At 39.5% G+C, this 13,418-nt stretch overlaps 1 protein-coding gene across 1 annotated transcript in view; it reads left to right on the top strand.

Annotated features, from left to right (window-relative positions):
• The first annotated feature begins 2,806 nt into the window (after positions 1 to 2,806).
• zmat4a (zinc finger, matrin-type 4a) overlaps positions 2,807 to 13,418 on the top strand; it is a 160,171-nt gene continuing 149,559 nt past the window's right edge. The window contains exon 1 of the mRNA XM_084945307.1: positions 2,807 to 3,104. Within this exon, the coding sequence (XP_084801433.1) occupies positions 3,018 to 3,104 (87 nt within the window). The 5' untranslated portion in view covers positions 2,807 to 3,017. The remainder of the gene's footprint in view (positions 3,105 to 13,418) is intronic.

The following is a 13,418-nucleotide window of genomic DNA, read 5'->3' as shown; positions in this document are numbered from 1 at the left end:
AAATGTTCAGTTTCTATGCCATATGTTAAAACAAGATCTAGAGTGTGATTAAAGTGGTGGGTGGGTTCTTTTACATTTTGAGAGAAGCCAATTGAGTCTAACAACAGATTAAATGCCATGTTGAGGCTGTCATTTTTAGCATCTACATGGATGTTAAAATCACCCACAATAATTATCTTATCTGAGCTGAGCACTAAATTAGATATAAAGTCTGAGAAATCAGACAGACACTCTGTGTAAGGCCCAGGTGGACGATAGATGATAACAAGTAAGACTGGTTTCTGAGTTTCAGAGCTGGGGTGGACAAGGCTAAGCATCAGGCTTTCAAATGAATTAAAAGTCTGTCTTGGTCTTTCGTTGATTAATACGCTGGTGTGAAAAATTGCTGCCACACCACCCCCTCGGCCTGTGCTTCGAGATTTCTGGTAGTTAGAATGACTCGGGGGTGTTGATTCATTTAAACTAACATAATCATCCTGCTGCAACCAGGTTTCTGTAAGACAGAGTAAATCGATTTGTTGATCAATTATTAAGTCATGTACTAACAGAGACTTGGAGGAGAGAGACCTAATATTTAATAATCCACATTTCACTGTTTTACTCTTTGGTTCAGATGTGGATACTGTATTGTTCTGTCTTTGTGATTGTTTATGTTTAAGTTGTTTATTGCTGATTTTTAGTTTGTTTTTTGTCTTTTTGGGAGCTGACACAGTCTCTATGGAGATGGGGGGTTGGAGGGGGGGGGGGGGGGTAGCAGGAGGAGAGAAGCTGCAGAGAGGCGTGTAAGACTGCACAGACTCACAACAGCCATTCATACTAAACGAAAGTACTTAAGTAATAAACAGTTCAATGACAGAACAGGTCTTGATGCATTCTCAATCATCCAGGAAAGTAAATCTCCAAAAGTTGATTCTGTTCATCTGGACGTATCGTTTTCAGTTGGAGAAATGTTTCGTCACTCATCCAAGCCATAACTTTATAATTTGAAAGCAAAACAAATCTGTTAAATCCATATTTCCAAAAAAAAGAGAAAAGGAAATTAGTGCAAAGCGAATTATTGACTTCCTACCATAACAAGAAAGAAAGAATTTGCAAAGATTTTTTTAAATCCAGTCTACTTTCAGCATGTACTGTGCAAATGGGAACATATATTAGTGCATGGTGAATCTCAAATAATAATGATGAGACAGACATAGGAGCACCTAACATCTCATTGTTACATCTTTCCCTAAAACATTCTCTAACATTAAGCTGAGCTTTATACATGAATGAGATTTAAGTTATTCTACAGAACAAGGTTGTTTTCACATGTTTATACATAGTTTTGAGTTTCCCCTAATGTGACTACCAAAGAGGATTTTTATTCATTTATTATTTACTGATACACAGCCACACTGAAGTGTTTAGTCAGCATAATCATAGTTAGAATCAAATATTACACATAATCAAAAGTTAACAGTGGTAACAAAATATGTCTGATCATGTTGTCACGGGTAAAATAACTCAATTTGATTTGATGGCAACTGAACTATAAACCTACATCATATATCCAACTACTGAAAGCGTTATACAGACTCTGAATTTTGAGGAGCTGCTTGAGGATACTGGTCAAACAAGTGAGGGGAAGTTTGTGCCTTGTGAGAGAACTTTCCAAACCTCCAGCTGATCTCAAGGTTTGGGAAGGCCTCTGTATATAGCTGAATACAGCTGAGGACTGCCTGGCTCTGCTGCAAATTTGCAAAACATTTTTTTAAAATTTGATTTGATTTTATTATCCTTTGTTTCTTTTTTTTTTTTTCATTATACACCAGCTTATTTTTCAGTCATCAGTAAAAAAATGAGTTTCACATAATTCTAACAGGCTGTGAGCAAAGCAGATCGATTCAAATAGTGATTCATTCTGTATTTCTGCATTAGTTACGGTTGACTAAGCCTTCATTCACTATTGCCATTTCTTCTTCTGCAAGCACTAAATAAAGCTCAAAAGTTTGGAGTTGAAGTAAATGTTTCATAGCCTTGTTGTCTAGTTGTCACCACTCAGACAATACCTCCACCTCAGCACTGACATAGACAGAGAAGAAGTCAAAGCGGGGAGCAAAGACATTGCAGTGTTTTCTTTTTCTTTTTTTCAAATTTCTATACACAAAGTCTCAAGTTTTCAAACTGTTGCAGCCCCTCCCTCTGTGTAATCTCTGAATCTCTGAGTTTCTGCACAGACAGTCATTAAAACAGCTGCAAAAGCCGAAATGATCATATACTCGTGTCTTCCAGTTGGCAACCCATCAGGTTACAAAAATCAAGAGACGCACGAGAGATCAACACCAAAACAGCACCAACTTTAACATCACTTATGGTCATGTGACAGGGTCTTTAATTATTCTGACCTGGAAGCTATGTCCATGTTTTATACAGTCTGTGATTATGACAGCTGGCAGAAGGACCATTACGCATGTTTTTGACACTGTCCCCTAGTGGCAGTAGACAGCTACAGCATGCTGTGTAGGTTCTGGATAGCACCCTTTAAGGACCCTTTACTTTGCAGGGCACAAATGTCCTTTACCTCTGCTTTTTAAACTTACTCTGCTGAGTTGTCCAACAGGCTAATCTCAGCACTTAAATGCTAAGGCTGAATGTAATGTCAGGTTAACGTTACATGAAATAAAAACTAAAAATGAGATAAAATGAAAAGCTTTTGCCACACAGAATGTCCACTGCTCATATCAGTAATAACGATACTCCCACATGAATCATAAAAGGCTCTTTGCAGACCGTTTCATCCCCAGCCCCGGCTCCTGCCTGCACATCACAAACGACTGAGCTGATGACATTTGCTAATGGGAGATGCCGCTGCCTACCTGCTGCCTCAAAGTCAACTGACGTGGCTGATGAGCGGCGCGCGGCCAATGGGAGCGCAGCGGGGCGGAGAGCACGCTTAGATTGTACTACAGTGTAGTACCACTGCCAGCAGCAGACGCGTCTCCCGCTCAGTCCCGCTCTTCAGCATCTTCTTCTGGTTCATGGATTATACAGTTTCCCTCCAAGTGCAACATCAGCTGGCGGTGTTCCCGACGCATTTCCATCAGGGCTACAGCGTGGAGTTACAGGTATGATCTGCACGCGTTACCGCTCTTGTCTGCTTTCTTCTTCTTTCTTTCTTCGCTCGGTTTTTTTCTAGACTGTGATGAGAGACGTGCACGCGAGTTTAGGAGTGAATGAGTGTGACTTTATGTAGATGCCTTTCTGCAGGGGACAAGCATGGTTGTGGTGTTGCATGCTGATATCTTTAACACCGAGGTCCTTGTTGCACGGAGGATCCTGTTAGAAGGAGTGCAGCGCAGCTGTGCTGCTGCCGGCGCGCTGCGGCGCACACCGGGGTGAAAAAGTGAGCAGAGCAGCCTGGTTGCTGTAGGTTGACCTTATGTCTCGTGTAATGTTCCTGCGTGCTGAAAAGGTGACAGTCCCTGGTCGATCCCTGAGGGAGTCCCTCTCGATAAGCTATAAATGAAGTCATATTCAGAAACAATCTCAGTGTATTAGTCCATTATAGAAGTCAGAGATTTAACTTTAAATAATTCAACACGCGGTCCAGTACTGTACACACAATGCTGCAAACACTCTTCTACCCCGGGGGCAAAATCCTCCAATAACCTTTGGAGAGTGTGTTTCACTCTTCACATTAAGCTTTCTCCTGCAGTCTGTGGCTTCTTCATCCAGTGCAGGACAAACTGTAATCATTAAGCGATCAGCTGCCCCCCATAGACCAGCCCAGGTTGCTCGTAACATGCATAATAACGCCCTTTCTGATTCTTAAAGATGACAAGTAAGATGGATTGGAAGGAGCTGAACACACCTGTGTCAGCCTCAGCGAAGAGTTTCAAAAGTATTGACTGACCTGAATGTTTCCCAACACCAGATTTAAAAACAGAAGAACTTTTTCTTTAGTTGTGTTTGGTGGTGAATGGAACTGAAGCTGTTCGCTTAGTGTCTGTACAGCATCAGAAGTGGAATGACTCCCGTATACCAAGTTACCCACTGTAAATGCACTTGTCAACATATAACCCCCATCCTCCCCATCGAAACACACAATTAAATTGCATCATACATTTTTAAGTAATAAAAACAAAACAAAAATGCTGTAGGAATGTAGCAAATCACTCATATACGGTCATATATGCAAATTAATATTTAATTAATTTAAAGAAAGATTCAATAAACATTCAATTTTCAAACTAATGTGAAATTTCTAGCAACTACTTCATGTTTTATACTTTAAAAGGATAAAGAGGATGAATAGAAATCATAAATTATTATTATTATTATTATTATTATTATTATTATTATTAATAATAATAATAATAATAATAATAATAAATTAATGAAACTGCATTTGGTGAAATTTTGTTGCATAACTTCCTTCGTGTTTCTTTGTGGTGATATGTACTCTTTGTGCTCTTATTGAAATTACTGTTATTCCACAGATAATGATAACTTATAATTGTTTGTTTGTTGTGCAGCACAATGCAGCGACTGATACATACGTTCTCACAATGCTCTACACTCGGCTTTTTGATGGGTTTTTTTCAATTGTATCAAAAGTTGTGTTGACCATCAATATTTTTCAGTGTATTGTGTATCATTTAGAAATACTTGGATTGGGACTGGCATATGTGGATGACTATAGGAGCCCTTCTTTCATACATAGATAACGTGCTGACAGTTCTGGCATTCGTATCGGGCGCTGGCGATGGAGATGTTTTTTGCCTTAGCCAACATCGACACATCAGTGGGCTGTCAGTGAAAGTTATGTGAGAAGAGTGGACACACACACACACACACACACACACACACACACACACACACACACACACAAAACATGTCCCCAAGTACTCCAAAACAGGGGAAAAGGCATTTTCCTTTTTAATGCTGTTCCAGCCGCTGACAGTTGCCCTTTTCTCAGTAGCTGCCAGTTCCACTAGTAACAACTGATCTCTGGATGGATATCTGGAGGGTTACACTGTGGCACCACAATACAACACATTCACATCAGTTTAATAAAAATAACTGGCTTAAATGGCATTAAAATGCAGTATTTCTAACTACAGCAACACCTTGATGCTGCGCAAACCTGGCTCTGCACTGGCAGAAGGCTCTGTGTATTAGCCAGTAGTACACTATATTCCCAAAAGAATTTGTTTGTCTGCCTTCACACACATAAAAACTTAGTTGCATCCCATTATTAATACATAGGGTTTAATATGATGTCAGCCCACCCTTTGCAGCTATAACAGCTTCAACTCTTCTGGGAAGGCTTTCCACAGGTTTAGAAGTGTGTTTATAGGAATTTTTGACCTTTCTCACAGAAGACATTTTTGAGGTCAGACATGTTGGATGAGAAGGACTGGCTCGCAGTCTCTGCTCCAGTTCATCCCAAAGGCGTTATATCAGGTTAAGGTCAGGACTCTGTGCATGCCAGTGAACTTAGTTCTTCTCCACTAAGTTCACTCATCCATGTTTTCAAGGGACCAGCTTTGTGCACTGGTGTCCAGTCACATTTGAACAGGAAGGGGCCATCCCAAAACTGTTCAAACAAAGTTGGGAGCATGTCCAACATGTTTTGGTATGCTCAACCATTAAGAGTTCCTTTCACTGGAACTAAGGGGCTGAGCCCAAGTTAGGAAAAACACCACATTCCCCCCTCCACCAAATTACACTTGGCACAATGCAGTCAGACAAGTACCGTTCTCTTGGCAACTGCCAAACCCAGACTCGTCCTTCAGATTCCTAGACAGATAAGCATGAGTCCTCACTCCAGAGAAAATGTCTCCACTGCTTTAGAGTCCAGTGGTGTGGTGCTTTAAACCACTGCATCCGACATATTGCATTGTGCTTGGTGATGTAAGGCTTGGATGCAGCTGCTCGGCCATGGAAACCCCTTCCATGAAGCTCTCTACGCATTGTTCTTGAGCTAATATGAAGGCCACATGAAGTCTTGAATCTGCCGAAAGCTGCTGTTATTTTACTTGCCCTACCACTTCATGGAGTTGCAGTCATTCCCAGTGGCATCCACTTTGTTATAATACCACTAAAAGTTGACTGAAATGTTTAGTGAGAAAATGTCATTACTCTACTTGCACAGGTGGCATCTTATCACGGTAATATGCTGGAATTCACTGAGATCTAGAGAAAGAGAGCTATTCTTTAACAAATGTTTGTAGATTCTATACACCTGTGTTCATGATCGGAACACCTGAACTCAATGATATGGCACTATAGTGTATATGGCCGCTGATATTTAATGCCTCCCTTTGTAAAACAAGAAAAAAGTAAGGAGGAAACCCATGCAGATCAATAGAAAGGAAACTTTTTTCAAGGCTGTTTGCTTTCATGTGCTATATGAGTATTGTACGTGTTTTCTTACCTAAGGCTTCCTCTTCCTCCTGCAGCATCATTTCAACACATACTTAAGGATCCCAGACACATCCCAGGTGTGTTTTATTCTGCAGCCCCCAGCAAGATGAGAAAAGGAATAAAAGAATTATGCACCATTTTACCAAGTGGGTGCTCAAAGTGCCATCTGCCTTATTTAAAGTAATACGAACGTTTAAAGTTATATCATCAAGTTTCCCCTTGTGCGGAACAATAGATGGCACTGTTGAAGGCTTCCAAGTTTTCCCTGGGACAAAAACATTTCTCTTTTAAAGCTCAGCAGTAAGGTTCTGCACCAAAACAGCAACATGTTATAAAGTGTGTCAGATAATAAAGCTCCTTCATCAACCCAATCTTTAATATTCCAGTGATTTTTTTCAACCACCAAGGATGACTACAATCCTTTCTGTTTGTGAAAACCTTCAATTGAAGAAAAGAGCACTTCCATTCCCCCGCATGCTGTCTGTAATTTGTGATGCCTATAAATAAGAGGCTTTGAAGCTCTGCGCTTCCACATCATCAATAATGTGTTTGTTTTGCAGAGTTAAAATTGCTCTGCTTCTTTGTTGCTTTCCATTGCATCCTTGCCAAAGTTGTTTCCATTCTCTCTCCGTTATTCCTTTCACAGAAGGTCAACTGAGATGGGGCTTGAGATTTTTATAAATAGCACACAAAGTAACCAAGTGCTCCAACCATCGGCACTGAGCACATTTATTACACAGAGCTTGGAAGTTGTTTTGAAGGAAACAACTAAGAAAACTCAGCTGCATCACAGAAGATAATGTGTGCTTTATCAAAGGTGTGGAATCTTCTCTCAGCTTCCAGACAAGCTCCAGCTCAAATATGCAGAACCACTTGTATCTGCTTATAAAAATGCAGTTACTGAATAAGATGTTAAACAAAGCATCCCTGTTTATAAAGAATAAAACAAAGCATGGTTCTTTTTACCTCTTAACCAGGTCATTGGCTATCCATCTAATGTTAGAGTTGTGTATTTAGTTTGTGCTTAACAGGCATATTTTCAGAAATTCAAAACACTCAAAAGCCATTTTATTCAGTGCACCCATTCAGCTGCTTGTTAATGCAAATATTTAATCACAGCCAGACTGCTTTAAGGAGGCAGGAAGGCCACAGTAATTACAAATAATCACTCGGTACAACCAAGGTATGCAGAAGAGCATCTGTGAATGCACATCACGTCAAATCTTACAGCAGCAGAAGACCACACCAGCAGGATTGGAAAAACACTGCCTGATGTGATGTGTGTCATTAAGATGTTAGGGTCAGAATTAAGTGTGGACAACATGAAAACATGGATCCAAGTTGTTGTTGGTAGTATAAAGGTGTGGAGGATATTTTCTTGATATACTTTCGTCCCCTTAGTATCAGCTGAGCATTGTTTAAACACCACAGACTACCTGAGTATTGCTCCTTAACCATGTTCACCCCTGTATCACCACACTAAATCCATCTTCTGATGGCCGCTTCCAGCAGGATAAAGCATGTCACAAAGCTCAATTTATCTCAAACTGATTTTGCAAACATGACAGTGAGTTCATTATACGCAGATGGCCTTGACGGTCAGCAGATCTCAATCCAGTAGAGATAGTTGATGCAATGGAACAGGAAATTTGCATAATGGATATGCAGCATATGTGGAATGCTTTTATGACAATATGGAATAAAATCTCAGAGGGATGTTTTCAGGAATTTTTTAAATAGTCCATGCTGTGAAGAATTAAAACAGTTCTAAAGGCAAAAGGGTGTTCAGCCCAGCAGTACTAAGGTGTACCTAACAAAATGACCAGTGAGTGTAGAATGTTAGATTACAGGGTTTTTTTTTGTTAAGGCCTCCTCCCTTTATGTGTTTTTAAAGACATCATCTATCTTAACCCTAAACCCAGATGTTAAAAGGTTAAGGACTTTAGTGAAATCAAGCCAGTAGATGGAAAAATAATTATCCATGTATTTACTAAGGCATTGGTCGAACACAACGCTTGTTTCACCTTGCTTGGAAACACTTCTGGTGTCCCAAAAGAGTCTTTTAAATCTTAGATGCATGGATATGTCACCTTGTAGTTAAGTGCTTTTGTGTAAGCTGTTATGGATGTAATTTCCAAGTTACTTTAACTACAGGATCATCCAACAGGTTTGTGCTGTCATGTCCCAAGCCACGCTATGTCTCTGACAGCGTATTATTTGATTATTTGAGTTGAATCCTCCTTGATCTCATGCCCACGCTGGGAAGAATTAATCTCATCAGACCGACCAGTGTCACTATTTTATTGTTGCACCAACTCAACATTTGCCCTAAATGTCTGTTCTGGCTGAACACCAAGCTGATTATATTACTGAAGTGCAGGCAGTATGCCCAGTGTGAGTGCTAATGTTTTCACTCAGCAGATCTGTGGACGCCGCTTGGGTCACACTGCATGGGAATAGGCCACTTAGCAGCAAACACAAAGCAAATGCTCATTGTTTCGACCTCAAGGCATGACATTACAATTTGGCCAGCCTTTGCCTCCCCAAAGCCAGAGCAGCAGAATAATAGAGACAGAATGGGAGGCAGATCAGTGCACAGGTCTCTGGAATAGGATGTAAAGTGTCTTTGCAGCCTTGCTCAACCAGTCTGGCTAATTTGCCCCCCTGGGAGCAATGTTAGAATCTCTCACATGGCCCCGGAGCACCAGCTGGACAAAATGCTGCCGATGATAGAGGAGGCAGATTCTATAGCGCTTACAGCTCAAAGTGTGCACAGAGAAGTGAGACAGCTGCTCTTATTATATATGTACTTTCCTTTGTTCCTTCCTTACTAAATCCTTGACCAGCACCAAGTCGCTTCAGTCCCATGTATTTTTAGATGATTTACTTTTTTTTAGCTGCATTTCCTAAAAGACACTATATTTTCTTTCAAACATGCACTGCTTTTCATTAATCTGAAGGTGTCTGAACTTGTCAACTTTAGAGTTAAACTTTTGCAAAGAAAGAGCGTTAATAGTCTTACTTGGCTGGACCTAGCAACATTGGCATCTCACATTTATTGCAGTCTCCGAGAGCAGTTGCATTAATGAAAAAGTACGCACAAGATACTGACTGTGCGTGTCTGTTGTGTTTCTAAGCTAGTTGTTTTTGCTTAAGAGCAAATGCATGCACATATGTGATATTAACTCTTACCAACTATCTACAAGTTGCTATAAAAGAAAATTATCTCTCTGTGGACTTTTACTTCAGCCAATCAGGAAGAGAGACTTGTGTAGGAGGGTACAAATTTTTAGCAGCACTGCGCCATGCACACGAAGATGCAGACATGCACACAGAAACAGGCAGAGAGAGAGAGAGCCTGGTCTTAGTGACAGTGGTGGCGAGAGCTAAATGTTCTAAAGTGTTTTTACATACACACTGGATTCTACAAGTGCAACAAATCCTTTGCTTGTATGGAAAATGTGGAGTGTGTACTGTGACAAACAATGGCACTAGTATGTCTGAATAGTAACGTAAAAGTGACATGTATGACAGAATTAAAGCATTTTGTCAAAGTTTAAAAATGGTCTTATATGACATTTAGCAAACCCAAAATCATCCTTCAGTTTCCCATGAAGCAGTGATGGTGTGTAACTGGGCCAAAACATTATGTGTCATGTTCTCAGTAAAGGTGAAAATTGAAAATAAAAGTATGTGACATTAAATTGCATAAAGAATTTGACTGAAAGCGCTTGATTTGAACCAAAAGAAAAAAATTATGCAGGCTTGGTATTTTTAATTGCAAATTGTTAAGGAAAGGGAATTACTACTTACCTAGCAAATACCCAAACAGTTAAATATGATATCATCTTAAGTATCTTAAGTGACTGACTGTCAGTTTAGAGCCTTTATTGCCTTTTTCAGATAAAGTCTCACCCAGTTATTTTGGTATCATGTTTTTTCTGTTAAAACCTTCTACAAATGGGCAATAAAATAGGTGAACATTAACTAAACTCAAACACTACCACTAACCCCAGATGTGTCACTGATGACCCTCTTAGATATAAGGATAAGACAATGCTTGTATTTCATGGGTTGTTGCCTCTCATTGTGGTGTCTGCAGAGATTGAAGCTCATGTCTTTTGGGATATGTAAGCAGCAGAACACCCTAGCATTACAGTGGCTAACAAGACTTGCAATTAGGCCGAACATGAGACCTCTACTGAGACTGAGAGTGAAGTCCTTTGCAATCAAGTTGTGGGGTAATCAACATTCAGAGAGTGGCAGGAACAGTGATTACTACAGACATCCTGCTTGGATTTGATGATGATGCCAATGATGGTGATAAAGAGGACAATGAAGATGAGGATGGTGACGACGATAGTTATGATATGTAAAATGGATTCAGTTTTGTCATATGTATATATCAATGTTACTGGATTTCAGTTCAGGATAACTTTGGTCGTATACAGACAGTCCTAGTCGGGTACAGATTGATTTACCACTAACTGATTTCTTCTTCTTTTTTTGTGTGTCAAAACTGTCAGAGTTCAGTTTTACAGATGAGATTTAGTTCAAATGATTTGAGTGAGAACTGAGAATGAATTTCAAATGATTTTTTATCCATCTCTGAATAAGCTAAAGGAACAATGCATGCAAGAAAGCAACGTCACCAGTGTAGCTATTTAGATACGGATTCCTTCATCAATACCATATCAAGATCTAAGACTTTTCCTCTGATCCAGATTAAAATTCTACTCAAACTAGTCAATCACAGTTTAACTAAGAAGAAAGTTTGTAAATCATTGTCATCAATCTTTGAAGCAAAAATGTCAGATATTTATTATCTGGGTTTTCTGTGTTTTACTAAAAAAGCAACCTGCTATTTTCCTTTTTTATTCTGTCTTGGTGAACATCAATAATAGATATTTCAAACCCTGGGAGTTTTTAGTGTCCAGTCAAACCCTAAAAAGTCAAAGTCCAGTGTCCTCGCTGTCCCTGAAAGAAGGAAGCTTAACTCTTTACATATGTGCAGTTAACAGGTAGTTGTGAATGTAAAACCATGCTTAAAAGAAAGTACACCTTCTTTCAGTAGCCTACCTCCTTCTTATTGTGTTATCTAATCTCAACTAGGGCTGCCACGATTAGTCGACTAGTCACGATTACGTCGACTATGAAAATCGTCGACAACTGATTTAATAGTCGACGCCTCGTTTGAAGCTTTGTAAAATCACAAAAGAGGCAGGAATAAGTAGTTGGATTTAAGAGTGTAATAACGGACTGAAACAGAAGATGGCAGCACTGCATGTGCAAGGATGCCAGCTGCCGTTAAACCCCGAAGAAGAAGAAGTAGCTCTGTCCCAGAATTCATAACGCAGCCCAGCTCAGTTTCCAACAATGGCGGTAGCTAGTTAGTTTTAATATTACTCTTATTATTCTTTCTGGGTCACAAAATAAACGTTTAACATATTTTCAGGCGAGAATGTAGCTGTGTAAACCTCAAATATCTGCTCAGTTTATCAAGACACCACATATTTTGAACAGCGCTCCAACGTCTGTTACCCACTAGCTTGATAGCTAGCCAGGGGCAAAGCTCACTAGAGCCGGTGAGAACCCCGGACTCTGGGCAAATCGTTTTCAAACCCACTGCCGTCTTTCGCTACTCAGGTTAAACATGATATATAAGTCACTTAGATAACTTAAAAATGTTATTGTTTTGCTTTTTTTTAGTATTTTATTTATTCCTGAGTAAATCGGTTTGGCTGAGATTAAAGTTATAGTTTTTCACAGCTGAATAAACGTCAAGCAGACAACTGATTATCAGAAGTGTGAGATGCTCGAGAATATACTCCGGTGTCCTGTTATATTTTAGATAGCAAGGAGTTTATTAAACTTCACCGAAACAATCTGCAAATTTAATAAACTATCATCTTGCCTTTATTTTTAGTTAGCACATACCTTAAACACTTAAAGCTGTAAGCTAATGATAGTTATATAAGAGCAGATGCATGCTGGTGCAATAAACCGTACGTTTTATGTCCAATGGATGCATGCTCTGATTAGTCGACTAATCGCAAAAATAATCGGTGACTATTCGACTATCAAAATAATCGTTTGTGGCAGCCCTAATCTCAGCAAAACATTGTACGATCATCTTCACACATAGAGAAATGATTAACATCTAGATGTTTGTTTGTTTTTCTAAAGATTTATTATAAATCCCAGTTTTGTGGGTTTTCATGTTCATTGTCCTCTTGGACTGATGACCTCACAGTTGACCCTACAATACTTGATGGTTGACTCAAAGATGGCAAGTTGCCAGATTCTGTGGCTGGAAAACAAGCCCAGCTCATTACCCCTCACCACCACTGTGACTGACAGTTGGTTATTGGAAGTGTTTAAGCTGATATGCTGTGTTTGCCTTTCACTAAATGTAGCTGAATAAAAATAGATTCCAAATACACAAAATCAGTAGTAGCCCACTTAATACTAGTGGGGTATAAATATTGTGTTTACGTATGCGTAAATAGCTTTACAAGGGATACTGATAGTGAGAATTACTACAAAAGGTCATATTAGTCATACTGTGATTTAATTGATACGTTCTACATCTGTGTGCTAGTGGCTGTGTAAGTAACTGAAACAAAAATCAGTGTAGATCTGATTAACAAGAAGAATTATTGTCATTTTATTCTGTAATGCTTTGCTTTTATTTAGTTATGGCATTGATCCAGGAGTTCTCTGCACCATCTCTGTCTTCCACTCAGCATAGATTGAGCTATGGGACTTTCAGGTGGCGTTTTCTTAGTCAGAGGATTATTGCCCACGTTGGATTTTACACCAATATCTGGCCCCAGAGAACAGTGCTGGAGGCCCTCCAAAACTGGTGACCGACAAGCTCACTTTATTCCTTATAATAATTCATTGTCAGCAACAGGTGAGCAAAGATAACTATAGTCCCATTTATTCACACAGTAGAATACTGGCCATTGTACCATATCACTGATTGATTATTTCTGCTGTGCTGGACA

This window comes from Perissodus microlepis, chromosome 12 (genome assembly GCF_051167445.1).
Source record: "Perissodus microlepis isolate ML-2025 ecotype Zambia chromosome 12, ASM5116744v1, whole genome shotgun sequence".
NCBI lineage: Eukaryota > Metazoa > Chordata > Actinopteri > Cichliformes > Cichlidae > Perissodus > Perissodus microlepis.
Note: the sequence above shows the minus strand (reverse complement) of the source record. Positions and strands in the feature narration are given on the sequence as shown.